Source organism: Gadus morhua, chromosome 6 (genome assembly GCF_902167405.1).
Source record: "Gadus morhua chromosome 6, gadMor3.0, whole genome shotgun sequence".
Classification (NCBI taxonomy): Eukaryota; Metazoa; Chordata; class Actinopteri; order Gadiformes; family Gadidae; genus Gadus; species Gadus morhua.
The window spans coordinates 13,418,381-13,445,028 of record NC_044053.1 but is presented as its reverse complement, the minus strand read 5'-3'; the positions used below and the strand labels follow the sequence as shown (position 1 = coordinate 13,445,028).

The 26,648-nt window shown below is 47.3% G+C and overlaps 4 protein-coding genes across 9 annotated transcripts in view; 2 read left to right on the top strand and 2 right to left on the bottom strand.

The window, feature by feature from the left end:
• Nucleotides 1-15,267, top strand: part of rtkna (rhotekin a) — a 56,968-nt gene extending 41,701 nt beyond the window's left edge. For 3 of the 4 annotated variants that reach the window (XM_030358254.1, XM_030358256.1, XM_030358257.1), the window contains exons 2-11: nt 1,814-2,075; nt 2,543-2,596; nt 5,256-5,373; nt 5,911-6,129; nt 6,521-6,615; nt 8,679-8,785; nt 9,513-9,644; nt 10,473-10,638; nt 11,207-11,311; nt 12,347-15,267. In XM_030358254.1, the coding sequence (XP_030214114.1) occupies nt 1,814-2,075; nt 2,543-2,596; nt 5,256-5,373; nt 5,911-6,129; nt 6,521-6,615; nt 8,679-8,785; nt 9,513-9,644; nt 10,473-10,638; nt 11,207-11,311; nt 12,347-13,074 (1,986 nt within the window). In that variant the 3' untranslated portion in view covers nt 13,075-15,267. The remainder of the gene's footprint in view (nt 1-1,813; nt 2,076-2,542; nt 2,597-5,255; nt 5,374-5,910; nt 6,130-6,520; nt 6,616-8,678; nt 8,786-9,512; nt 9,645-10,472; nt 10,639-11,206; nt 11,312-12,346) is intronic. The other variant, XM_030358255.1, reaches the window with a different exon arrangement.
• Nucleotides 14,645-20,054, bottom strand: mblac2 (metallo-beta-lactamase domain containing 2). The gene is made up of 3 exons (XM_030358258.1): nt 19,465-20,054; nt 18,012-18,226; nt 14,645-16,417 (listed from the first exon to the last, which is right to left on the bottom strand). Exons 1-3 carry the CDS (start codon nt 19,904-19,906, stop codon nt 16,244-16,246), a joined length of 831 nt encoding a protein of 276 aa, XP_030214118.1. The 5' UTR covers nt 19,907-20,054; the 3' UTR covers nt 14,645-16,243.
• A 102-nt stretch (nt 20,055-20,156) lies between these two features.
• polr3g (polymerase (RNA) III (DNA directed) polypeptide G) lies at nt 20,157-22,930 on the top strand. The gene is made up of 8 exons (XM_030359107.1): nt 20,157-20,458; nt 20,576-20,739; nt 21,168-21,297; nt 21,792-21,857; nt 21,943-22,008; nt 22,087-22,139; nt 22,314-22,442; nt 22,532-22,930. Exons 2-8 carry the CDS (start codon nt 20,629-20,631, stop codon nt 22,610-22,612), a joined length of 636 nt encoding a protein of 211 aa, XP_030214967.1. The 5' UTR covers nt 20,157-20,458; nt 20,576-20,628; the 3' UTR covers nt 22,613-22,930.
• lysmd3 (LysM, putative peptidoglycan-binding, domain containing 3) lies at nt 22,776-25,993 on the bottom strand. 3 transcript variants are annotated; one of them, XM_030359105.1, is made up of 4 exons: nt 25,783-25,926; nt 25,379-25,474; nt 24,500-24,782; nt 22,776-24,074 (listed from the first exon to the last, which is right to left on the bottom strand). In XM_030359105.1, the coding sequence occupies exons 3-4, from the start codon at nt 24,764-24,766 to the stop codon at nt 23,361-23,363; spliced, it is 981 nt and encodes a 326-aa protein (XP_030214965.1). In that variant the 5' UTR covers nt 24,767-24,782; nt 25,379-25,474; nt 25,783-25,926; the 3' UTR covers nt 22,776-23,360. The 3 variants fall into 3 exon arrangements, with proteins under 3 accessions (XP_030214965.1, XP_030214966.1, XP_030214964.1); XM_030359106.1 differs by having other exon boundaries at nt 25,385-25,474; XM_030359104.1 differs by lacking the exon at nt 25,379-25,474 and having other exon boundaries at nt 25,783-25,993.
• Nucleotides 25,994-26,648: the final 655 nt, after the last annotated feature.

Below are 26,648 nucleotides of genomic sequence, written 5' to 3'. Positions count from 1 at the left end.
ATAAAATGTTATGTTCAGTGGTATAAAATATTCATGACACACAATTTATCTCACATTTCGACGGTTTGTGTGAGAGGGAGAGGGTTGAGGCAGTGGTAGAGGGAGAAGGAGAGGGAGAGAGAGGTAATAAACGAGAGCCATAAGGTGGTATATTTATCACGAGGAGAGATTGATGAGGCTGGGGCCAAAGTTAGACTGTTAATTTGTTATCAGTCAGGTTTGCTTCTGCCGCCATGCGGTGTGCCAGTGCATTTCAGTGTGTGTGTGTAAAATCACAGGGTGCACAGAACACAGGATCACCGTATTATTATTTTCAATTCATACCGGAATGTCAAGTTGTTTTTATTGCCCAAAATGTTTATTTGGCAGTTCAGTCTCAAAAGGCACACTCCAGTTCTCTCCACTACTTTTTTTCCCTCCTATGTAATAGATTTATTGTCTAAAGATAATGTTAGCTTGTGTGTGTGTGTGTGTGTGTGTGTGTGTGTGTGTGTGTGTGTGTGTGTGTGTGTGTGTGTGTGTGTGTGTGTGTGTGTGTGTGTGTGTGTGTGTGTGTGTGTGTGTACGTGAGGTGCATAATAGTGCTTTATTTAGTCACCAAAATAAAGGTTGACTTGGCCTAGATAAGCCATCTTGAATTCAGTAGAGTAAATGTTGTTTTTTCAAATACATAGCACATTGAAAGGGAGGGTCCTCTGTTGTGAAATGTGTGTGTGTATGCATGCATATTTACTTTTGTGTGTGCGTGTGGCCATGAATACATATTTGGTGTCTGTACAGTGTTTGACCTCTTAAATCGTCATTATCTCCCCTGAGATGTCAGGGTGTGTCTGTTTGGGTTCGTGTGTGTGCGTGTTCATTGGGTGAAGATAAATTATTCAGTATTTGTGTCTTCTAGTAATGGGGAGGCCGTAAGTTCATGTTCCCTCTTCCGCCCTGAGGACCGTGTGTGTATGAACACGCACTCACACGCCCACACCACACCATTGAACACAGACACTTTCAGGGACACACCCTGCTAATGTAGCCTCATGAAGCCGGCACTTCCCAGTAGACTTCACGCATTCTCTTCGGGTCAAACGCCCTTCCCACACACTGCCATTATGTCAATAAAACCCCATCACTACATTCTGCTTCTTGGCTTTTTGGTGGGCCAGATAATAATAATCCTCATCCGCAGTTTGTCCATTCAAACATCGCAGCTGTGGCTCCCTTTCTCAGTCTACTGCTACTAATGAACGTCTCTCTTTGTCAAGTATAGATACAAGCTCAGATAGGGGGTAACATGTTACTCCTCCCTGTTCACACCGATGTAATCATTCTTCCTTGCTCAGGTTCTCTGAATGTTTCACATCCACTGGCCCCAGGACAATTGTTCCAGTCCCTTGAAAGTTGGAATCCTCAGTTTGGAAAACCTAAGACTTTCGTTGCAAAAAAAAATGACAGCCACAATCCGTCATTGGCACTTGGGTGCCAAATAATGAACACAGGAGGAATTCATTTTTATGCAAATATGTCCTCTTTTTTATCAATAGCCCCCTTTTTGTTTTTTTACTTGGCCGAGCAGGACAGTGAGATGAAAGTTTCACTGTGCCAGCTTCACTGTTTACTGGCTCCGGGGAATCCGGCGACCCTTATTCATGAACCCTGACTCTATTTACATGACTGTATTACCCTCTCTCAACGTCTCTCTCCCTCTCCCTTCTCCCTCTCCCTCTCCCTCTCGCTCTCTCCCTCTCCTCTATATCTCTCTCTCCCTCTACATCTCTCCCTCCCTCTATATCTCTCCCTCCATCCCCCTCCTCTGTTACAGGACAGCGACATCCAGAGGAAGATCGACCATGAGATCCGGATGCGCGACGGGGCCTGCAAGCTGCTGGCGGCGTGCTCCCAGCGGGACCAGGCGCTGGAGGCGGCCAAGAGCCTGCAGACGTGCAGCACGCGGATCATGGCCTACATGTCGGAGCTCCAGCGCATGAAGGAGGCGCAGGTGATGCAGCGGGCCCCGCGCCGCGCCTCGGACGCCGGGGCCATTGAGGACCGGCTGCCCTGCAAAGGGAAGGTGGCCATCTCGGGTGAGTCCCACACACACACACACATGCACGCATTTATGAACATGCACGCATGCATAAACGTGCACGCATGCAAAAACACATGGATGCACACACGCAAAACGGATGCACGCATTTATGAACATGCACGCATGCATAAACGTGCACGCATGCAAAAACACATGGATGCACACACGCAAAACGGATGCACGCATTTATAAACATGAACGCTTGCAAACACGTGCGCAAACGCAAACACATGCACGCGCACAAACGCATGCACTTGCACTTACACACACATGTCAACACACATGCTTCCCCTTCATTGTGTTTTTGAATAATTCATTTTATTCTGTATTATGATTCACTTTTTAAAGGTGCTATTACGTTGATTTATTTTGTACTATCATTACTGTCAAAGGGTTCAACTCTGTTTATTTTGCAGAGTGCATATCATCTTTAACCATCCTCTGTCTCTTTTGTGTTTTCAGATCTTCGCATCCCGCTCATGTGGAAGGACACAGAATACTTTAAGAACAAAGGAGGTACGGAGCCTGTGTGTGTGTGTGTGTGTGTGTGTGTGTGTGTGTGTGTGTGTGTGTGTGTGTGTGTGTGTGTGTGTGTGTGTGTGTGTGTGTGTGTGTGTGTGTGTGTGTGTGTGTGTGTGTGTGTGTGTGTGTGTGTGTGTGGGCCTATCAATTATTCACGTATGAGGCCATGGGGATGAAGTGTGAAATGAATGATTTCGAGATGTCAAGTGCGGTTAGTGTAAATGCAACGCAAGGCCGCCTGGGCATTCTGTGGCCATTCCCAATGAGATTATTACAAAAATCGTCATCATCCTAATGTCATGATAGATCTGTGAAATAAAAATCATATACTTAAATAATTTACTCGAATTGATATCAAACCGGATGAAATCATGATTTGGTACACATACACAGATTGTGGACTGTACTAGTGGACCATATGCTGTTCCTACACCCAGGTGCAGCATGGGAGCTGAACTAAGCGTTTCCTTGTATAGTAACATCTCGGAGTAAACGTCTGGCATAGATCCTTGTTTTTGGGCCACCTAATTTTGTATCGCTTTAGCGCTCGACTCTGGTCCTGAACTGGGTCATAGTTTTTAGGACAGGATATTGGTGAGAAACAAGTGAGATCTATTGTTTGGTCCGCCAGGAATTAATCTGGGAACTTCTGTTTTATTTTTATTTTGTTTTTTTGGAAATGGATGCTTTTTCTGTGGTTGCTGTTTTCTATTGGAAGCTCCATTCAAACCTTTCTATTATCTTGTTTTTTGGCTGTAATTCCATTCTCCTCAGCAAAAACCGCTTCAGTGTTGGTGCCTCTCCCTGAAGCACCCAGATCGTTATCTTTATGACTATTCATCGAGGCGAACCCACTCATACTGAGGTTAATGCAGGTTCATCTGCCACCGTCGTTAATAGAGATCCCTCTGCTCCTATCTGCATTTCCTTAAGTCTACCCATCCCTCTCTCTTTTTCCTCATATCCTCTAGCTGTGTTTGAAATCGTTCCCTATCACGGATATAGTGCACTATATAGGGTGCTCGCCATTTTGTAGTGGTGTTCGAATTCTCAGTGGTTAATTTCATGCACTATATAGTGCACTTAAAATACCCAAAATTTGAGTGTACATATGTTCCCAACATGTTACTCTCGTATACCACAATGCAATGCGGTCGTGTTTTTCCGGAGGAGGAGAAGAAGCTGAAGAACCATGAAAACGAATACATTTAATGATGGAGTCTCCGGCTTTCTTTCAGAAATGTAAACAATTTATTTGGGATTTAACATAGAAAATGTAACATTCAAAATTAATTTATAAAAACTTGATCAAGAAAATGTAACATTTAACATCAATACAACGACCAGCTTTCCTCGTGAGTCCCCTGGTTTGTTTGCATGATGTGGACGCATCTGTCTGCGTCACACAAATACCCGGCGCATTTACTGACGCAAATGACGTTTAGAAATGTTCAGCGTAGTGTCAGAATTCTTTATATAGGGAGTAGTGAGTGAGTGAATAGGGAACGATTTCGAACACAGCTTCTGTCTCTCTCTACCCAACCCTCTCTCTCTCTTTCCTCATGTCCTCTGTCTCTCTTTACCATCTCTCTCTCTCTCTTTCCTTATATCCTCTCTCTCTCTCTCTTTCCCTCCCCCCACTCTTATCTGCATTGCCCTCCATCTCCTGACGACCTTAATGGAATTAATCCGCACAACCTGTGCGTTTCATAACTCTGGAGACAGGTGCGAGGCTTTTAATGAGGCTTAACGAGGCCGATCGTCAAGGTCGTTAGGAGGGCGGGATGCAGGTGCGGTGGCGTCGAGCCCAGGGGAGCAGCAGAGACAAAGCTAGCCCGAGGCTAGCATGATGCTGGCACGAGGCTAGCATGAAGCTAGCACGAGGCTAGCTTCATGCTAGCATTACGCTAGCACGAGGCTAGCTTCATGCTAGCATTACGCTAGCACGAGGCTAGCTTAATGCTAGCATTACGCTAGCATGAAGCATGCATGCGTCAAACGTCTTAAAAAACTTTTTGAGATATTACCAAATAAAGGTTCTTAATTTCAAGGTCGATAAGGAAGCGAGAGGTGGAAACTGGGAACTGCGACCTTAAATCAAGAGTGAAACGGATATTAGCGTGCGAGTGTGAAGTCCCTGCAGGCAACAGAACGCAGTAGTGTAATGTGGACATCTTAATCACATTTATGACCTGTTTGAAGCATTTTAACATCGTTAGACACCCTGAGGCCAGAATAAAAACATTTTAATTATAATTCTAGATGTTATCAGCATGCAAAGCTGATAAACACCGAATCATCTCCTCACCCAACCCTGTTTCTCTGAACACAGCATTAGTGCTGCCAGGGTCCTTTTGGTCATAGTTGTTGTTGTTGTTGTTTGCCCGAGGGGGGTAATACACTCTTTCAGACCCCCCCCCTCAGCCCCCTCCTGTGTGTGTGTGTGTGTGTGTGTGTGTGTGTGTGTGTGTGTGTGTGTGTGTGTGTGTGTGTGTGTGTGTGTGTGTGTGTGTGTGTGTGTGTGTGTGTGTGTGAACTATATTTAACAGAACAAACACGATTTTCTACGCTGGACTTCATGTCTTCCCCATTGTCTCCCGGTCACCCACCCTAAATCCTCCCGGTTATTCTCCTCTTTCCCGGCGTTTTCCAGAGCTCCACCGCTGTGCCGTCTTCTGCCTACTCCAGCTGGGCGGGGAGATCTTCGACACGGACATGGTGATGGTGGACCGCACGCTCACCGACATCTGCTTCGACAACACCATTGTCTTGTGAGTCATCTCCGTGTCTGGGAACGAAGCGCAGTCAAGTCACATTTATAGACACATTTACAAAACAACCTGAGTGGAACCAATGTGCCGTACGGTTAAAAAGTGGTCACCACGCACACCTCTTCTCATTAATCTCAGAGAGGAGGCACTACTGGATAATGTTTATACCACGTCCTAAATCCCTCCTTTTTACATGAAAATGACTTCAACCTACATCTGGATAGAAGAGTAATAATCCCTGACACAAGCTGTATTATTCTTTACATTCTTTACACGCTTCTAGCATTTAGCGAAACTTGCGCTACTAGCCTTTAGTTCTACTAGCATTAAGCTTAACATGTGGTACTAGCATGTAGCACTACCAGCACTAATATATTATGTATGTATTATTCTTTACATGCTAGTAGCCACATCGTTACTAGCATTTAGCGCTACTAGCATCTAGCGCTACTAGCCTGTTCACACAGTGTGAAGCTAGCTCAGCGCTATCCAAACGCCTGGACCCTGACGTGGCCTCTCGCTCGCCCCCTCCTCCAGTAAGGACGCGGCGCCGGGCTTCGAGCTGCGCGTGGAGCTCTACAGCTGCTGCTCGGAGGACGACTACTCGGCCGGCAGCACGCCCAGGAAGCTGGCCAGCAAGCTGAGCTCCTCGCTCGGCCGCTCGGCCGGCAAGAAGCTGCGGGCGTCCCTGGAGCCCGGCGCGGGAAACCCCGTGGGCAACGGGTCCCCGCTGCTCCTGCCCGTCCCCTCCGTGCCGTGAGTCCTATAAACCGTGTGTGTGTGTGTGTGTGTGTGTGTGTGTGTGTGTGTGTGTGTGTGTGTGTGTGTGTGTGTGTGTGTGTGTGTGTGTGTGTGTGTGTGTGTGTGTCTCTATACCTGAATCCTATGGCTACACTCTGTGCGTGTGTGTGTACAATGGTACCAGTGTTTTAGCAATTACATGGTAGCACTAGATTAGTGGAGTCAAATAGGGTTCAAAAGGCGCTTAGTACATGTCTGTACACAAACACTCTTACACAATCCTAATGTGTGTGTGTGTGTGTGTGTGTGTGTGTGTGTGTGTGTGTGTGTGTGTGTGTGTGTGTGTGTGTGTGTGTGTGTGTGTGTGTGTGTGTGTGTGTGTGTGTGTGTGTGTGTGTGTCGACAGAGGACCCAAGTACCATCTCCTGGCCCACACCACCCTGTCTCTGTCCCACATCCAGGACAGCTTCCGCACCCATGACCTCAGCATCTCAGGCAACGGTGAGTGGGCGCCTCAACACACATATTTCTTCTCATTCTGTACATCCATTATACATATGGCTTATACTGTATAATGTCAGTGGCGGCTGGTGGTTTTTAAAGTGAGGAAGGAAGGACTGCGCACTTGGTTGCCATTGGCCTGCTTGCACTGTTGGTGTATGGTGGCATAAGATTGTGAGACTCAAGTTGATTCAGGGTGTTTTGTTGAACTACCAAATAGTAGGGAGGGATAGTTATGTGAATAAAATAGATACAAAGCCACCAGTGGCATAACTGTAATTTTAAAGCTGGTGGTCAACATGTCTTTGAAATGGACTACAAGGGCAGAAGGAAAGGATGCAAAGCCCATTAGTCAAATCAGGCCTACTCTTGATTTGTAAAGATAAAAAAAAAATCTGGGCCTATTTTTGCCCTCAATGACTGAAGTTATTGGTTGTTATTTAGCTATGTTTATTTTCAGTTACAATTGTTTTAAGAAAAGACTCAAGTCCAGAAGTCATGCCATTTAAAATGCATCATGCTCTGAATCATTCACCCTTTCATCACCCTTTCCACAATATCAAACAGAACGGTCAGAGTAACAAACTAGTAAAAGAACAAGAACATTATTTCAAACAACCGGATCTATAGGCATGTTGCCTAGCAAGGAAAGTGGGATAGCAGCGCCAACGTGATCTTGACACTTGTCGAGGCGTTTGGTTGCACTATCAAGATTTTTCACATCAGTGAAACCATGAACAGCCCACGTTGGAGATTGCCGTTATTCATTAGCAAACAGGGAGGGCCAGCAATACAGTCGATTGCTAGTAATGCTACCAGTAAGCCATGAGTACCTAGCAGACCATGTAGCACTCACAACACTGACGTTGCCATTACTTTTGGTGATCTCAATTTTTGGAAGTGGTCTACCTTTTTCTTTGGTCGCTAACTTAGCACTGTAACTCAATGAATGGAATGCTTTGTCTAATAAAACGTGAACTTTATTTGCAAATGTTAGAATCTCGCTATCGTTCAGATGATTTCACTTGCTTTGCATGCGTCTCTAGACTGAGCGGCAATACAGAGCGGGTTTGTTATCGACAGTGTTGCCAGCTTGGGCAGATTTCCCGCCCAATGATAGTTTTTCCAGCCTAACGTGGTTAGAAGTAGCCCAATTGGGTGGGAAATCTGCCCAATCTGGCAACACTGCTCACCAGCCAGGGATCCTAAAGTAGTCGTATTTAAGGGCATTAATTCATTACAGTAGTCTGGGCAATCTACATTTTTTATTCTCAACAATGTTAAGGAGGATCTTCCTCCCTCACCTCACTGGAGAAGCCTCCACTGGTGTATGTAGACCAGGGCATAGTTCGATGCTCGGTGGCAGCAACGAGGCACAGTGGGCGTCTGGTCCACAGGGGGAAATATAAATATTCTGAAGACCACTAGGTCTCTCTCTCCCTCTCCCTCTATCTCCCCCCCCCCCCCCCCCCCCCCCCCCTTGCTGCCCAGCTCTTGTGTCGTCTGACAGCCAGCTTTTGTCAAGGTCACGTTAATGAAGGTCACGTTAATAAAGGCGCTGTGTAAAACTGTTATGATGGCTGCTGATAAGCAGGGGGCAGGAGCCCTCAGAATGACAGGCCTTCCTGTTTTATTCATGGCCTCTTTTCGCTGCAGTAAAGTCTCATGGCTGCTCCTCTTCACTTCATTCCTGCGAGCTGACAGCCTTTTCACTCTCTAACTGTGTGTGTGTGTGTGTGTGTGTGTGTGTGTGTGTGTGTGTGTGTGTGTGTGTGTGTGTGTGTGTGTGTGTGTGTGTGTGTGAAGGGGAGGTATTCGATTTCACAGGGATTTCTGTGTGTGAGAGTCTGTGTATGTGTGTGTGTGTGTGCGTGGGCCGAAAATATTTGTGTAACTTGCCCTTTCATTAAAATGTCAAATGGCATGTTTAATTATTCAACCTGTTGTTTTTCCCTGACTTGTCGCCTTCTCTGGCTCTCCCTCTCTCCCCCACTCGTTCCCTCCTCCGTTCCTCTCCCTCTCTCCCCCATTCTCTCTCTCTCTCCCTCACTTCCTCCACACAGAGGAGTGTTCCTATTGGCTGCCTCTGTATGGCAGTGCGTGCTGTCGCCTAGCTGCCCAACCACACTGCATGACACAACAGATGATGAGCGGCTGCTTGAAAGTCAAGGTGAGAGAGAGAGAGAGAGAGAGAGAGAGAGAGAGAGAGAGAGAGAGAGAGAGAGAGAGAGAGAGAGAGAGAGAGAGAGAGAGAGAGAGAGAGAGAGAGAGAGAGAGAGAGAGAGAGAGAGAGAGAGAGAGAGAGAGAGAGAGAGAGAGAGAGAGAGAGAGACGAATAGACTCTAAAACGATTATCGATGCAAAAACAAAATATCTGTAAAAAATATTTGTCATGATCATTAAGGACATCAACAGATGAATTAACTTATCTAATATTTTATTAGAAAAAAGCTTTTCTCACAAATATGAATTTCTATGAACAATGCAATAATCATGCAGCTTGCATTACAACACAATATGGAAGTATGTAAAAAAAATAGGTTTCAGTTTTATTTTATTTCTAATATATCTTTTCTGTCATTAAAGAATATGCTGCTCTTGAATTAGAAGGAGTTATTGTGTCTGGGTGTGAGTTTGCGTGCATGCTATGCGTAGGCTGGATCGCAATCTTGTCAAGACAAATCAGATTGGCCAATACACACTGAAGATCAATTAAATAATTTTAAAATCCCTAAATTATCCCTCTCTGGCAAACAGATATTTTCTTAATCTCATGTTCCACTTCCCTTTGTTAATCTCTCTCTCTCGCTCTCTCTCTCGCTCTCGCCCTCTCGCTCTCGCTCTCGCTCTCTCGCTCGCTCTCGCTCTCGCTCGCTATCGCCCTCTCTCGCTCACAGCAGCTAGGAGGTGACCCTCAGAGCTGGACCACGGTGTACGGTGTCCTCAAAGGAACAAATCTCTTCTGCTACCAGCGACAGGAAGACCTGGAGTCCAGCGTGGAGCCGGCGTTCACCATTGTCATCAACAAGGTGGGAGAGAGAGAGAAACACTGCCAACGCTAGAGCATGAAGTAGTATCATTTCAAAGAATATATATATAGTTCAAAATATAAGAGAAAGATAGAATATTAAAAAAACGTTGGCAGGTTAAAATCTGGAAATCACTGAACATTTCCCTTCTTATTAAGGGGTAAGGGCCCCCCGTGCTATACTATTCAGGCCAGTGTACTGCTCACCCCCTTCTGGACAGTCAGTGTGCCAGTTCACCGTACAAGCCAGACTGGCACTTCATCAGCGCCTCATCTCTCGTGGGGTCTCCTGTGACCACACCGATCACTTGGGGGTTTCCGCGTTGATTCGGCTGTGACTCACTCGGGTTAACTTCTGACCCCTCCTGATCTGAGCTGCGATGACAGCGGGGTCAGCCGCTGTCAGACCAGATCAGATGAGAGTATATCAAGTTTGTGTGACCTTTTGCTCGTCAGCGGCTCTGGGCTTTCCAACGGGAGCCAGAATGAAATGAGACGACGGGACGAGTCCGACCCATGAGTGAATTGGTTGATCATCACTGGCACCTAGTGGCGGTTTCTAAGACTGCGGCTTTATTCGGAAGTACACGGAACCGTCGTGTCAGTGACAGTGAAGAGATCGTCACTTCAGTAGAGAACATATATTAAAGCCCCATTTGGATAAGAATATAATTAGTTAAGTGTTGTATCAAAAATGAAAATGTTATACCTTTGCAAGTGTCAAGATAACGTAAAAGAAAAAAAAATTGGTACAACAGTGTTAACCCCTTTGCTGATCTGAGTTCATACCCTTTACATTATCCGTGTTTCTATACGTGGTGTTTTATAGGAAACCAGAATACGGGCCTCGGAGAAGGACCCCCAGAGCAAGGCCCAGAGTGTGTGCATCACAAACCAGTACGGAGGAGAGGAGGTCACCCACACTCTGACCACCGACAGCCGGGAGGACACCCACCGCTGGATGGAGGCCTTCTGGCAGCACTTCTACGACATGAGTGAGCCCCACACACCACCGCCACAGGGGTCAGGGATTAAGACGCCTGCCAGGCATCAATACACTGATAATGATGGAGGTGTTGAATGTAGGCCTTGTGCAAAGTAGCACTTTGAGATCATTGTTTGATCCAAAGTGCGTTATAAATAACATTTATTATTAATACCATACACAATATTCCTCTTTTAGAAATGCACATGAATGATGCTTGTACACTATTACAGTATGCATGTAGGCAGGCTCTGCAGCTGCAGAGGTTGTTTGGACGAAATGAGGATGAGGATTATTAATATTTGGCCAACCAAAATGATAGTTAGTTTTGGAATGGTGGCTTGCACAGTGAACGATATCTCCCTGTCACAGGCCATGCGTGGTGATGTAGTGGTAATCTTACACACTGCTCCTTTTAATACGATTCCGTATGTAAATGATCGGGTTGGTGGTGACTGTTTTCGTCCAGATAGGCTTGTCCGTTTGTTTAAACAAGCCAGATGTTCTGATGGTTAACATGCAAACCTCAGACCACAGGCTCGGTGGCTGTTATAGTGACTGATATCTCCCCCCCTCAGGCCAATGGAAGCAGTGCTGTGACGACCTGATGAAAATCGAACTTCCGTCACCCAGGAAGCCCTCCACAGTTACCCCAAAACAGGGCTCCCTGTACCATGAAATGGGTAAGGCACGGGTTCATCAAGCTCTGAAAGGTCTGAATATATTTTTTTGGTCAAATGTTTACCATATGAAAAGGAATGGTAAGAAGAAAAAGGTGAATTAGACACCAGCCAAAATATAAACCAAAGGTTGATTCCTTCTTTGCTTGCACAGCATGGTGTTGTAGTTTTAACTTAACTGTAGGGATGTGCATGACATACTTTCACCAAAATGTTCCTTCGCTCTGCTTTACCTTTACCTCTCTGTACTGTAGCCTGAACGTCTCTGACACACTGACTCTCCCTGTCTGTCTCTCTCTCTGTGTTTCTCTTTCCCTCTTTATTGTGTGTGTCCTAAACATCCTTCACTCCCGCCTTCTCTTTGGTTAAACCTTTTCCTTATTTCCATCGTTTGCTCCCCTCTTTTGGTCTTTCATTCACAAAACTAAACCTTTCATCATTTTATTTCACATTAACCATTTAATTTCATATCATTATTCATCCATAATACGTTGGACCCTATTCAAAAACCAATTTTCTGCTTCCCATCTCACGCCCCGACCATACTAACCTCGTTTCATCCATGACATCCAAAAACACCGGCCCCCATCCCTCATCCTCCCTCCCCCCCCCCGCTCCACCTCTCTGCACCGCTCCGCTGCAGCCCCTCTCTCCGCCCCCTCGTGCGAGGGCCTTCTCCTGCAGGATAACGCTGTGTCCGCCGAGATTCGCGCTCTCCTCTCCTCCTATTACAACGACAGGTGACGTATACACGTAGAACGCAGAGACGCAGAGGCAGAGCTCCTCTAAACGGGACCGGGGTTGGTTTAAACATCCCTCCAATCATAGAGCTGGCATGAGTTTGTTTGTCGCAAATACTAACATTTCAACAAATACAAAACACATCCGCGGGGAGCGGAAGGAAAGGAGGGGTTAGAAGACACGTCGTCCGATCATTAGACGTGTCATCATCGGATCGACGGTCCGGTATCGCAGCGTGCTGACGGCCGTGTCCCCTGCTCCCCCCCCCCCCCCCCCCCCCCACCTCCCCCTCCTTAGTTATTGAGGCGTCGGACGGCCTGGGCACCGCCGTGTCGGACCTCCTGGCCCGCCGCATGCAGGAGCTGGAGCTGCGCAGCCAGCTGGGCACCTCCCCCACCTGGATGTCCGTGTTCGAGGAGGAGGGCGAGGAGAACGGCTCCCCCCGTGGCCCCGGCCGCCCCCGCCTCTCCCGCCTGTCGGCCCCCAGCCCCCGCGCCCCCCACCGCTCGCCCCGCAGCCCCGGCAGCCCCCGGCGCCACCCCCGGCCGGGCCTGCTCTCCTCGGACGCCAGCCTGACGTCGGACAGCGACAGCCCCAGCAGCGCCAGCCCCTGCTCGCGCCACGGCGGCTGGGCCGACGCCCCGCTGAGCTACGGGCTGCTCTCCTCGCCCTCGCCCTCCTCGCGCTCCCGGCCGCGCACGCTGTCGCTGGACGCCAAGCTGAGCACCCTGCGCGGCAGGCGCTACGGAGGGGGCGGGGACTTCCAGTGCTCGTGCCACCCCGCGCCTCCCGCCTCGCTGCTCGCCCCGCTGACGGTGTCCTCCTCGTCCCGCTCCCCGCGCGCCGCCCAGCCCGCCCTCTCCTGCTCCAGCTCCACCTCCAGCAACAGCTCCAGCGAGGGCCGGCACAGCCCCGAGTCCTCGGAGGCGAAGGACGCCTTCTCCAGGCCGTCCCCAGCCCGCCGCAGCCTCAGGAACCTCAGGGCCCGCCTGGACCCGCGCAACTGGCTCCAGAGCCAGGTGTGACTTTGACTGGGACACGACGGCAGCTGCCAGCCACTCCTGACTTAACTGGATTAACATGGAGTCGCCGACGCTGCGTTGTGATGAAATCAAATGAAACCTAACATATGTGAACTGAGCTCAGGGCGTTCTGCCCGAGGGCAAAGCCTCGTCCTGATTCTTACAAGCTGCCTCAACCCCCCCTAGTGGACCTGATGCCAATCGCCCAGGTCGGTCCTGGTGCCAACTGGAATAGGAACAGGTGACAATCTCCTCTACCTGGATGCCACAAACGTAAAAAATAAATAATGATTGCTACATTTTGAGAACCCGCATGTTGACAACAATAGTGATAAATGCAATCAACCACGTTTAGTAAAACCACAACATGGCCAGCCATACGGGTGCAACGGCCTGTGGTTCCCATATTAGTATCAGTGTTTCTCCTCTGGTTTAATTGGTTTTCATCTGCCTGCCCCTTGCAAGACACACATGCACACAACTGGGAAGTGGTTTTAAGGGTGACATATTATACGACCAGGTGTGATTTGACGTTACAAGCCGTTTTTTGAAAATCTGCCTCTTCTGACATCACAAGTGGGCGTGTCCACCTAGATGTGTGCTGGATAGATCAGTCTGCCAGCATACCAAGTGGACTGTAGCAAACCTTGCTCATCTATCCGTCATCCGTCGAGGTGGACACGCCCACTAGTGATGTCAGAAGATGCCGATATTTAAAACGGCATGTAACGGCTAATCACACTCACACGTGGTGGTATGGTATGTCACCTTTAAAAGAGATGTGTACTATTGATACACTACCAGTACCCTCACCCTGTATGTTCCTCGTTGACATCCCCCCCAACATCTCTGTCTGCAGGGTGAGTAGCCCGAGCAGAAGTGAGCATGAATCAATTTTCAAAAAGAAATTCAGTAAATGGTTTGTGATTGTGTGTCTAAATGTGTCAGGGAAGGCCTAACTGTAGTAAGGGTGTGTTTGTAGCTTGCTTGTACTTACTGTGATAACTACTTCAGTGCCCGTAATCTACTGAAGTGACCATCTCTCCTCGCTCTCATGAAACCCAAGCAGTGTCCTGCATGATTTGCTTCGAAGAGTTGTGCTCTTTCAAAGTGTTCTGAACGATTGCAGTTGGTGTAAGCTATAAGCTAAAGGGCCACTGTGTAAGATTTAGAGACTCATCTGCAAAAGCTTGATAACCAAAATATGCATGTTGTATTCATAATGAAAATAAATGTCCAATTGCCACAGTGGTTTAGCCATGCTCACAGGGATGGTAAAAGGAGGAATTTATTAAGTTTAAAAGGGTCTGCCCTGGTGAGCAGCTATGAATAAGCAATGAATAATCTTACACGGTGCTCCTTTTTAATATGATTTCAGTTTGGAATGAAAAAGAATTGGAATGGTGGTTACAGTGCTCGTCTAGATAGAAGTGTCCTTATTAGGTGTACTGATAAGAGGTACACCTGATAAGAGGTACTGTTTATATGCATACCTCCAATCACAAAAAAATTAAGACATACACAAAAGTGATGTGTAATGAACGGGACACAATAAGCCATACTAAATCGTTGGTCTTGTGAAAGTATGGTGGTATTTTATTAAGCAGTAAAAGCCGTAATAAAGCAGTCCCTGCAGTATTTAATTGGAAGAACTCTTGCATTTGATCCATTGTAAAACGTGAAGATATTATGGTCACTATTCACTACATTTACAACTCTTGTCTAGGTTATCTTTTTAATGGTGAGGACGGGATTGTGTAACTTTTAGTTAGACCATTTCGTTACGATTCAATGTCCGTGGAAATCAATGTCAAAATCTACAAATCTTCCTTTTTTTTTATTAGTTCTGAATTTATGTACATTAACCTATCCAGGAGACTATCTTAAATGAGCCTGTTCAACCTCTCAAATGTGTCAGCATTTGTATAACTGAACCTTAAACCCTTAAGTTATCTCAAACCCTCGACTGTTAGAAATCAACCTCAGGTGTTGGTTCGGTCAACAATGGAGCTCTAACATCCTATGACTTATCATTTGTATTATAACAGATTTCTTGTTTCAGTATGACATTGAATGTCATCTGGCTACAGTGTTTGTGTTTCGGTGTGCTCTGCTGGCACGCATTCCCAGAGAGCAAACACGTTAATAACATGACATGTTAATAATATTAATAAGAATAAATACTTTATCCGTTTACGTCTTGCCTTATCTGTTTTTACATCACGTCTACTACTGCTTTCTACTGTTACTACGGTCGTTCACGGTAATATTCCACTCACTAGATACAGGGCCAATGCCTTGGTAAACTTGAAAATATGAGCCATTCAGTATTGCAACAGAGGACATTTTTCTGCAGGGAGTGTGGGGGGGAAAGGAGCAAGTCACGGTCTGTGCAAGTCTGCTACTAGGTGCCCCCCTTCTGGCTTCAGCAGACTTTAGAAAACGATCGTGTTCTCTGTGATTGTGTTACACTCAGCTTCCTGATTGGGTGAGACACTCGGTATGAGATTCAGTTAAAGATGCATGCTTGGCTCAAATAGAAAAAGCTAAATGAATCCTGACTGTTCATCAGATACCCTGTGTTGTGTGTGTAGGCAAGCGCGCACACACGCACACAATAGAGGCTTTACGTTTAGTTCCTGCTTCCAAGCCAACAGTACAAAGCACTAGTACAAACGTAGGAGGTAGTTGTCACCTAGTCTTCACTGAGCAGTGGAATATGCATAGAGGAATACTATGGCCATATCGTCTCCTGGAAGATAAACCTCAGCAGAGTTCCCTGTGTGTGTAATGCCGAGTTGTACCATAAATGTGCAATGTCAATCAACACCTAAAAGTATATATAAAAAAAAACAAGCATACATCTTACCACATTCAACCAATAAATTACACTCCCTATAAATATTGTATATGATCCATATAGTGCTAATCAAACGATCCATGTAACCGATCAGAGCTTAACCGTATCAAGGTTTTTGGCAACTATCGTAACTATTTCAGATTATACAGGTAAACATAACGATACACCGAGGTCTAGATATAATGACCGGGAGGGCTTCCCCCCCTCCCCGGCCCGTGCGTCTTCATGGATGAGATTATAAAACACTCAAACATCTCATGTTCTCTGCGTTCGTGTGCTACCCGTCGGGGGTGATCCATCCCTGGGTTCGGGCTAGCAGGCGCTGCGGGGGTTGGAGGCCCTCAGCGCCACCCCGGCCAGAGTCCTCCAGGCGAAGGTGGAGAACTTGGCGGGGCAGGTCCCGGCCCGGCTGATGTAGGACGTGGCGATGCGGTGGAGCCGCTTGGCGCCGAAGGTGTTGTAGTGACCCGGGAGGACCTGGTCCACCTGGGCGGGGGGGGTAGTGGTAGTGTGTACATTTAGCAGACGCTTTTATCCAAAGCTAACAATCGCTAGGTTAACCCATTCCCCGTATACAACAAAGATGGCTAGGATAAGTGAGTAGTGAAGTGGGTACATTAAGTGACAGCACGTATAACATACAATAAGTGAGTACATTAAGAGACAGGACGTAGAACACGCAATAAGTGAGTACATTAAGAGACAGGACGTAGAACACACAATAAGTGTGTATATTGAGAGGACGTAGAACACACAATAAGCGAGTACATTAAGAGACAGGACGTAGAACACACAATAAGTGCGTACATTAAGAGACAGGATGTAGAACACACAATAAGTGCGTACATTAAGAGACAGGACGTAGAACACACAATAAGTGCGTACATTGAGACAGGACGTAGAACACCAAATAAGTGAGTACATTAAGTGACAGGACGTATAACATAAAATAAGTGAGTACATTAAGAGACAGGACGTATAACATACAATAAGTGAGTACATTAAGAGACAGGACGTAGAACACACAATAAGTGCGTACATTTGTCCACTGTACACCGTTCTGCACCTATTACTGCAGTTTTTATACTCGCAACCCATAACTTTATCCTCTATCTATTCTTATGGCACAATGAGGTAATGACAATATTCTAGATATTAATCCAAGGTGGATCCTGATCCAACTTTATTAGCATTGTGATTATGTTTTTTTTTCTGGTTGCATTATTTGGACCAATTGTTACTGAAGTTTCCAGCATTTCATTTCCTTGACAGAAAGAGCACAGCAGAGAGGGGAAACAGGTAAAGGTGCAAATGAAAGGAGAAGGTAAAGGAGAGGGCCACATCAGTTTAGGGTTAGGGTTAAGTTTGAGGAGAGGAGATAACGTTTTCAATATAGTGTTAGGGTTGGGGAGAGGAGATGAGGTCGTTGTCAGTGTAGGGTTAGGGTTGGGGAGAGGAGATGAGGACGTTGTCAGTGTAGGGTTAGGGTTAGGGTTGGGGAGAGGAGATGTGTACGATGTCAGTATTCCTAGCGAGAGTTGGGATTGAACTAGACTAGTTTCATTCAAAAACAGGCCATATTGTGCGAGTCAAATATACCACCAGTGTTTCCCCCAGTAAATGTCTTAGTCAAGGTGGTCAAGGAGCGGGGGGGGGGGGTCTCCCTGGTTAAATTCAATTAAAAAAGCTTGATGTCACGACCATTGTTGTGAACACCGATGCATTATTGATCTTTATTTTTACACCTGATGGAGGTATGTTTTCTTTCCCTACGAGAGTTTTCTACTTTGTTAATGCATAATAATTAAAAAAAAATATATATATATATTTTTTTTTTGATATTTTTTTTTATTTATTTTATATACATTGGTAGTCAAGGCGGGGCCCTATTGTTGATAAGGCGGCCGCCTTAACAACACAGTGCTGGGGGAAACACTGACCACCCCACACTGCCCTCAGAGCTCCCACCCTGTTCTCTCATCTTCCACACACACACAACTCGGTGAAACGCAACTGAGCATGTGCGACTCGAACAAACTAAGGAGAACAGTGAATCAGACGTGGGGTTGATGGTGCCCACCTGCTCGCTGTCCACGAGGCCCACGATGCGCTCGCAGCTGCTGATGTAGTCGCTGACGCGGCTGTAGGGCAGCCAGTCGATCATGGCGCCGTCGTAGACCACGTCCCCGCTGAACAGCAGCTTGTGGTCGCCGTCGTGCAGGCAGATGCTGCCCCGCGAGTGGCCCGGCATGTGCAGCACCGTCAACTGCCGGTCGCCCAGGTTGATGACGTCGCCTGGGAGGGGAGGGAGGGGGGGGCGGACACACGAGAAGGATGGGTATGCATTTCAGAAGTCCTGCAGAAGTCCCGGTTGCTTCTGTGTGTGTGTGTGTGTGTGTGTGTGTGTGTGTGTGTGTGTGTGTGTGTGTGTGTGTGTGTGTGTGTGTGTGTGTGTGTGTGTGTGTGTGTGTGTGTGTGTGTGTCATGAATAACGGCTGATGTCATACTACATACTTTTTACACACAAAGTCCTCGAGAAACCACCCAACCTTGCCCCGTGCTGTAGTGTGAATACCACACATAACTTCACCAGAATGACATCATCTCTTCAGTCTACATGTTAACCTATCACTTTCAAGCTTGACCAAAACCCATCTCTCTTCCGGAAGTGATCGGGACAGGATCGTACGGCAGAGGAAAGAGATGACTCATATACAGTACGGGAGTATTTGGTTGAAATGAACACACCGGGCAATAAGATATTCCAGCTGCACTGCAGCAGCAACTCTGACACAGCACAACAGAGAGCTGGATATTGACCCACTGCAGAAATGACTGCCGGTAAGAATAGCAAAAGGAGTCCGGAAGGGGTTAGTTTGGCCGAAGCAGAAAAGTGTTTCATCTAATGATGGAGATGGCAAAGGCTCAGTCGTATGAGGTGACTTAGTTGAGATGGGTTCTGTGTAGATTAAAAAAAGGGTTACCATTTGATGACCAGATCTTGACAGTCATAAATCAAAGTCTTCCAAAAACTGAAAAATGAAGAATTTCATGCCACACTATGAAAAACAAATGTACTGAAAAATATACTGGTTACAAAAAGTAACATTTCAGTAACTTTGCCAATCCCATGGCACAAACTATGGGCTCGGCAGCCGGTACACAGGCTGTTGCCCAATCTGGGCACACACATGTACACAGAGACACACTGATCACACAGATTCCTCCATAAATAGCGAACACCGGAGGTTAATATATGCAGAGGCGGCGCATGTGTGACTGATTGTGATCGCAGCAGTTAGCAGTACATCCGCCAATGTTTGCGTAGCGCTATTCTGCACAATGTCAACTCATCTAGTCTGTCGATATCCCAAGGCTTTGGGGAGAAGCATGCATTGGATGGGGTTTGCAGTGTGGACGCAGTCTATGCAGGGGGCACACCGTATTGGACGTTCTCTCGTTGCGTTAGTATATAAACGGTGGGACAATTCTCATCCTACTGACAGGCGAGCCCAACGCTGGACGATACCTACCCTCCTGCAGGATGTGTGTAGGCTGCACCGCATGCACCTTGTAGTGCCTTGCCCTCCATCCTGGAAAAGGCGCCTGGACTATCTCCCTGTCACTGAGCCAGGTGGCCGTCTCGAAGTTGTCTCCGTTGACCAGGGCTTCGACCTCGGCACTGTGGACGCCCACTTGTTGGAACTGATGTAGGCCCCCGGAATGGTCGAAGTGGGCGTGGGTGGCGATGGCTAGCAGCGGGTTCTTCCTCTGCGGGTCGGCCCCTAGGAGCCCCTTGGAGGTGATGTAGTCAGGTAAGCTCTTCAAGCCCAGCCCCGTGTCTATCACCACGTCCTGGTGCGAGCCGCGCAGCAGCCAGATATTTGCACGGTTTTCAGACTCGTAGAACCTCTCCTGGATCCAGTACATGCCATCTCCGAGCGATTTGTGAGCATACCAATCGTTGGCAGACATCCCGACTCATGCACTCGTCAAGGGGCATGGAAACGTTTGCCTTTTGGAGGCGATTTAGTTGCAAAATATCCACACCGATGCTTGGTTCGCGTACCACACACCTACATCTCGATATCTTGGCAGGCAGGCGGGGCCGAGGAGGAAACACCCCGGGGGAAATAAGCGCATATGTCATTGGACGGTCACGCGTCTGACGTAAGCATGAACCCTACCGTGATTGGCTGGAAACGTATGGGCGGTCTGCCAACCAAATCGGAGGCGTTTGTGTTTAAAGCCACACCTGAGAGCTCATTGCGGTTGTGTGGATGGTAGTCTCGATCAAATAGTGCTAAATCCAACCGCTCCAGTTGGTATTTGTATGATATATAGAATAAACCAAGACCAGATCTTCTTATCGGTAGAAATGCAGAGCGGGCCTAGCGAGCATGCGGGTATAAAGAGTATGCAGTCACGGAGCACATGGGGACGTGTCAAACTGCTGACCTAGGGCATTCTCAACTTCGTCAATCGAGCTAGGCAGCATCAGTGTTCTCCCTGTCTAACAGTTCCTTGGTATTCTTTTTAACTGTTTTTACATCTTGAATAGAAAGATCTGGTTGAACAGTTCGCCGACTCTGACTGTAAACATTGTCGTGTGTGTGTGTGTGTGTTTGTTTTGTGTTTGTTTAGGGGTAGAAGTAAAACACGCTGGGTGTACTCGTGGACAGACTGTCGGAGCCATCATGGGAGGGAGAGGTCGTGGTGTGGCTGCCTTCTCGTTTAACGTTGAGGCGTTGGGCATCACACGAGGCAGCATGCCCGAGGCCATGGTGGGACCAAGACCACTGTTTCCAGTAAGTACTAAATACTGACACTACAAACTAGACCGGCTGCAATTATGTAGGCTACCTGTAAATGACAATAAAGTATGGGCCATTGTGTTTTTATACAGAAAAGATATTCATTTCACCATTCCCCACTTCAGTAATCCGATATGTTGAACAGTTTAGTGTAACGTGTCAGCTGAGGCCTTGAAAGGAATCGTGAATGTGCAAAAAAAAACAAACCTCCCCTCAGAGAGATAAGCCTCCTAGGGGCCCACTTATCTACACTAAGACACGCCCATTAACAATGATTAACTGAATTTACACTAGTCTTATCGTTCTAAAAACATGTTAATGAAATAAATGACTCACGAATGCATTGCATTATCTCAGAAAATATAACAATGTTTTTGATAGCTTTGGCCTCATTGTTTTACACGCTCCCCTTCCAACGTCAGAACACTGAGTCGAAACCGGTCCCACTGAGGGATGATGAGGGAGAGGCGTACATGCTGGCCCTCAAGCAGGAGATGAGATGCACAATGCAGAGACTACCGCACAACATCAAACCACTAGCTGCTAAAGCAGGTGAGGAGTGTCAGAGACAGGGGGAGGGAGGGGGCAGTGCATTAGAAGTCTCGGATCCTTTTGGGAAGTGATGTGGCAAGAAAAGAGTGAGGTTTCTGCCAGGCGGTGAGGTAATGCAGCACTCGGAACTGAAGCATTTAATTAGGGCCATATCTATCGATGGAGAGAGAGTCAAGGGTTTATAGAGGACAGTCTTAATGGATCCCTTTTGTGGTGGACAATTTATTTGGTGACCTGGGTAGTTTTTTTTTCTCATATTCATACGCAATTTGGGCTTTTCATGCATTAAAAATAGCAATTAAGAGTACCACAAATGCATTGTTTTACAACTGAACCAGGATTCATTTAATGCATCAAGGAAGTTAATTGAGTTAATTGAAAACTGGGAAATCTCAGCCTGTTTGCTTGGTGCTTTTGATAATTAACTTTATGAGGATGATGTGTAATTTGTGAAGATGCAACTGAGCACAATTCTGCTTTTATCTGTCCACTAGATGTAGAGCGATACAAGGAGAGATACAACAAGCAGAAACAGCTTAACGATGAAGAATGGACGCCAGGTACGTTTTACTTGCGTACTCTCGCACGATTAAAAATGACATGAGAAATACTTTGTTTTATAAAGAATGTTGTGGGATTTTCCAGACTGGAACCTCTACCCGAAAGAACTGAGGCCCGCAGTCAAACGGACTCGCACAACCAAACCAGCAGGTATTTTTCGTTTGTTATTATTTGTTACGTCAATCTGAGGTGGAGTTAAGACTTGACGTTGTGTATTTTCTCCAACAGGCACAAAGAAGCCTTCAGCCAAAGACACAAAGGATGTGCTGAATAAATTGGAAGCAAGTATCTATTTTAACCTCACAAATAACATTACGGTTGTGGAACGCTAAAATGTCTTAGTTTACACGGTACATCCTCCAACCATTCATACTTGTCTGATTGTGCAAGTAATCAGGCTTGGGTACGCATGAATAGCAAACATGTTAAGTGCTCATGTTCGTGATTTACTTCAGGAACTGGAAAAGAATGATGGCGCAGAGGAAGAGAAATCGGACGACGAGAAGCCCAAGACCAAGAAAACAGCGGAGGGAGAAGAGGAGGAGGATCTGGAGGAGGAATTGGAAGAGGAGGAAGTGGAGGAGGTGAGAATGAGCAGCTGGTCTTTTGAGCTCTTCTTGCCGAGATGATCAGAATGGTATGAAGCGGTCCCTGACCTTGTTTCACTCTACAGGAGAACGATTACATTGATAGCTACTTTGACAATGGGGAGGAGGACAATGATGACGGCGACGATGGAGAGGCCACCTACTGAGACGATTCCTCAGCGACCAGAAGAAGAATTAGTCAGTGTTGTGTTCAAACTGTGTTCTCTTACCTCACATTGTTTACAAATTACTCTCTCAATGGCTGTTACCAAATCAGTACATATTATTCCTTGGAATGTTGCTGTGAAACTGCGGTTGTGAAAAAAAATATGAATTTACTCATTTTATTTCAGCCTGCTCATTAATTTATTCAAAATAGATGTATTTATTTTCCAGCCTGTTTACAGAGCCACTGGTTAAAAAGGCACATACTGTCTATTTCACCCAAAATATTTACAAGACCAGGAATAAAGGCTTCTATATGATAAAGTCTCTTACCAAAATTACTTGAAGTGATTGCAGGAGTACTGTGCATTTTCCTTGTCTCACCATGCCTTTTGAAGATCTACAAACAAGTATCCCGACGATGAAATAATTAAATTGATATTTTCAATACTGATAAGTGCAAGACAGCTTTTTCTCTATCTTCCAAATAAATTAGTCTGGATATGTTAGAACATAATGGAAACCCCCTGGTCCCACCCACCTGACAAAATAGTGTTAAATAATCATGTTTTAATGGCAATTAGAGAAAGAAATCCCATTGGGTCCATCTGGGTTGTTAAAAAAAAAAAAGTGACTAAGTCAATGGAATCAAAAAGATTCTGTTCCCTAATGTGACCGTACCCGCCCTGCGTTTGTCTTAAAAGCAGCCGAGGTCCGTCCTGCAGTCTGCACTCCATTATATTCTCTACATCATGTCTTGGCTTGCCTTCCATCGCTGCGATGGTTCATGTCCCCTTCCCCGGCCCCTTTGGGGTCTCCCATGGCGCCGTTCCCCACACCGTCTCCCGGTGCGGCCCCTGCGTGTCTGTCCTCAGGCGGGGAGAGTTCCACCTCGTTCCCCTGAGGAGCGGCGGCATTGGCGGCGGCGGCGCCGTGATGGCTGACGTCGGCCTTCACCAACACCTCGTAGTACAGCAGGTAAAAGACGGGCGTGACGATGCCCACCACCAGCATGATGGCCACCGCCGTCCACCAGCGCATGCCCCAATCGGCCCCATAGTACGGGTCCTTCCTCAGGGCCGGCTTGTACTCGGTCCCCCCCAGCAGCGGCTCCTCCAGCTGTGTGAGCGAGGAAACCACCTCGTTCAGGCTGCTGCGCGACGACGGCCCCGTCGACATCACCAGCCGCTCGATGTCCTTGTCCTTCTCTAGGAGGAAGCCCTCCACGCTGTCGGCCGACGACGACGAGTCCGTCGAGCATTCGGTGGGCACCGAGGACGTGCCGGGGGAGATCTGGGACAGGCTCCAGGTGGTCGACGGCGAGGACGAGGGTTTTAAGGCGGCGGCGGCGCCGTTGTGGCTCTCGGTGAGCACGCTGAAGCGCCGCACGGGGATCTTCACCGAACGCAGGGCGAAGAAGTCCTGCTCCGTGAGGAGGTTGTTGGCCCGCTTGAGGTCCGCCACCTGGGAATCACACACACACACAGAGGGGATGTCTGTCAACCAAATGGACTGCATTTATACAGCGCTTTTCTAACCAGAGGCCCCTCAAAGCGCTTGACAGTTCACATTCAGCCATTCATTCGCACACCGACAGCGGTGTCAGCCCCGCTAGGCGACAGCCAGCTTGTCGGTGGCAGTTAGGGTGAGGCTTCTTGCTCAGGGATCGAACCAGCAACCTTCCGGTGACAAGCCAACCCGCTCTACCTCCTAAGTCACATGCAGCCCAACCAACCTCTGGAATGAATGAATCCTGATCGGTTGTGGTTTACATTATAGGTTTTAATGTGTTCCTGGTTGATAGCCATGTTAAAGGTTAGATGGAACAGGTTCAGTCCGTGTGCTGGAATTGAGTTAATATGTAAAGAATGGAGGGAGGATAGACGTACCGAGCAGTGGTAATGCAGGGCGAGGCTGTTCAAAGTGTCCCCTTCCTGGACGTCCCGGGCCAGGTAGATGATGTCGTCCATCCTCTCCCGGGACGCGCTCCTCCGCAGGCGGTCCCGGCCTCGCGACCGCAGCTCGAAGATCTCGCCGTCGTCCTCCGACAGGTCATTCTCTGAGCCGTTGTTCCCAAACAGGTAGGCGTGGCCTCCGTTGGCAGGCTGCGACGTTGTGGCGGCCTGGAAGCCATAGTGCTGGCCCCGGCTGGCCATGTTGTCCTCACTCTACCTGGGGAGGTGCACCAGTTACATGGTTTGAAGTTAACGTCTGAAGTTAAAATTAGGCATGGGAGCCATGTGCTTGTCTCCTTACATGATGACACGTAAGGAGACGACATGGAGAACGATTAAACTTGAGGAAACCCCGGGTTCTGCTCGAAAAAGAGCACTCATCTTAAACCTGTTGTGGGCTGAATTCCTATTCTATTTCAAGACCTTTGGTAACTTTAATTCTTTTTTTAGGCCTAATCATACCTTAGATTCTTGTGTGTCTATCTGCAGGCTGCCTCTATGCTAATATCTTGAACATCGATAAGACAGCGGGCAGTGTCCTTTGGTACAGACCATCCTGATAAGTTTAGGTTGTGTAACTGTTATATAACCACTCTAGAACCTCTATAGAACATCTCCTGGTCAGATATGCATGCAAAGACATCAATGACTGCTGCAACTCTACCACAATACTATACCAACAGAGAATATTAACATGGTGAATTATCAAATAATCCCGATCCTACCTAGCGTCGGGATTCCACACATCATTTACATGAATAGCTCAGCCACGTTGAATACGGAGATAACCAGACCACAACTATACAAACTAACCCTGACCATCAGATGTCAGCCCACGTTACTCTGATGCTCGCAGTAGGGGGGCAGATAGGGAGGGGGTACAGGGGGTCTGATGTTTTCTTATATCAGCTGCACGGAAGAAAGAAAAACAGTTATGGCTGACAATCTCACTGGCTCGATCCACACAACACAACAGCCCTACTTCCACACGCCTAAATACAAAAAGGCCATCAGATGTTGAGGTGGCAGAGTAAGGGTTAGAGTAAAGGTTAGGTAGACGACTAGTACTGAGTTCCCGCATAGAGCTAAAGCTAGCCTATGTAGGTGAGGTAGAAACGCACCCAGCTCGTTTTAAGATGAGAAAACTGAGACAGCCGAGACCGCCTCTGAACCTTCATTCGTTTAAACGGACCTAAACACACTCTGTTTGCGTTTACCTGTAAAGAGTCGTCACAGTAGGTCGTCTTTAGCTAATTATCTCCATTCTTCCGCCGGCTTACCGTACCTTTAGCTACCTACTAGCCGCTGGAACTCTCGTTAGCCATGGCTCACGCCACGTCAACATAAAGCCGACGTGATGACGTAGTTAGAACTACATGCAGACATACGTCTGTCCGCTAGATGGCGGCAGAGATCAAGCAAACGTGCTGTTCGGGCGCCCCTGTGGTTCACCGGCTAGAGTGCAGTGCGTAGGCCTAGTCCTGACCGCAGCGACCGGGGTTCGATTCCTGCCCGTGGTCCTTTGCTGCATGTCTTCCCCCATATCTTCCTGTCTATCTCAATCTACAATAAAAAAAATTATGAAACCTTTAACAAACGAAAAAAGTTGCTGTTCAGGGTCGTCTCAGTCGCCAGCTAGATAACTAACGTGACCTAAACTCGAGCACTCTTCACGACAGACTACAGCTAGTTTTGTCGAAGGAGCCTAAACGGCACAGGGCTGACAAACCGGACGGTGTCGCTGTCTGCCAAAACTCCACAACAGAACGAGACGAACGCGATTAACACATCATGCCTCATTATCCCCGCGGCAGCAAGTTGCTGCGGACTTGTGTTCCCCGTAGTAGGGCTTTAAAGTACAGTAGCAGCAGTTGCACATGGCTGCAGGGCGCTAGGTCAGTGTGTAAACATGCGTGCGGATAGTAAGTCTGCTTGTATTTATGACTGAGGAGGAACACGGGAGGAAGCCTCTGTCTGCTGTATCACTCACTTCAGTCCCGTTAGATGACCCGAGTGCTTTATTGCCGTTCTTGTGCACCGGGGGAACTGCGCGCTATCCACGGAGTAACGCCATCGATATGTT

Bases quoted from the DNA above. Each gene is read 5' to 3' on its own strand.
- mblac2 (XM_030358258.1), bottom strand. From the start codon at position 19,906: ATGTCTGCCAACGATTGGTATGCTCACAAATCGCTCGGAGATGGCATG. The intron at 18,227-19,464 runs GTAGGTATCGTC...CTCCCCTCCCAG, and splicing joins TACACACATCCTGCAGGAGG to GCGACGTCATCAACCTGGGC. The intron at 16,418-18,011 runs GTGGGCACCATC...CCCCCCGCCCAG, and splicing joins GCCTCGTGGACAGCGAGCAG to GTGGACCAGGTCCTCCCGGG.
- polr3g (XM_030359107.1), top strand. From the start codon at position 20,629: ATGGGAGGGAGAGGTCGTGGTGTGGCTGCCTTCTCGTTTAACGTTGAG. The intron at 20,740-21,167 runs GTAAGTACTAAA...TTCCAACGTCAG, and splicing joins GACCAAGACCACTGTTTCCA to AACACTGAGTCGAAACCGGT. The intron at 22,443-22,531 runs GTGAGAATGAGC...TTCACTCTACAG, and splicing joins AAGAGGAGGAAGTGGAGGAG to GAGAACGATTACATTGATAG.
- lysmd3 (XM_030359104.1), bottom strand. From the start codon at position 24,766: ATGGCCAGCCGGGGCCAGCACTATGGCTTCCAGGCCGCCACAACGTCG. The intron at 24,075-24,499 runs GTACGTCTATCC...TGTGATTCCCAG, and splicing joins CCCTGCATTACCACTGCTCG to GTGGCGGACCTCAAGCGGGC.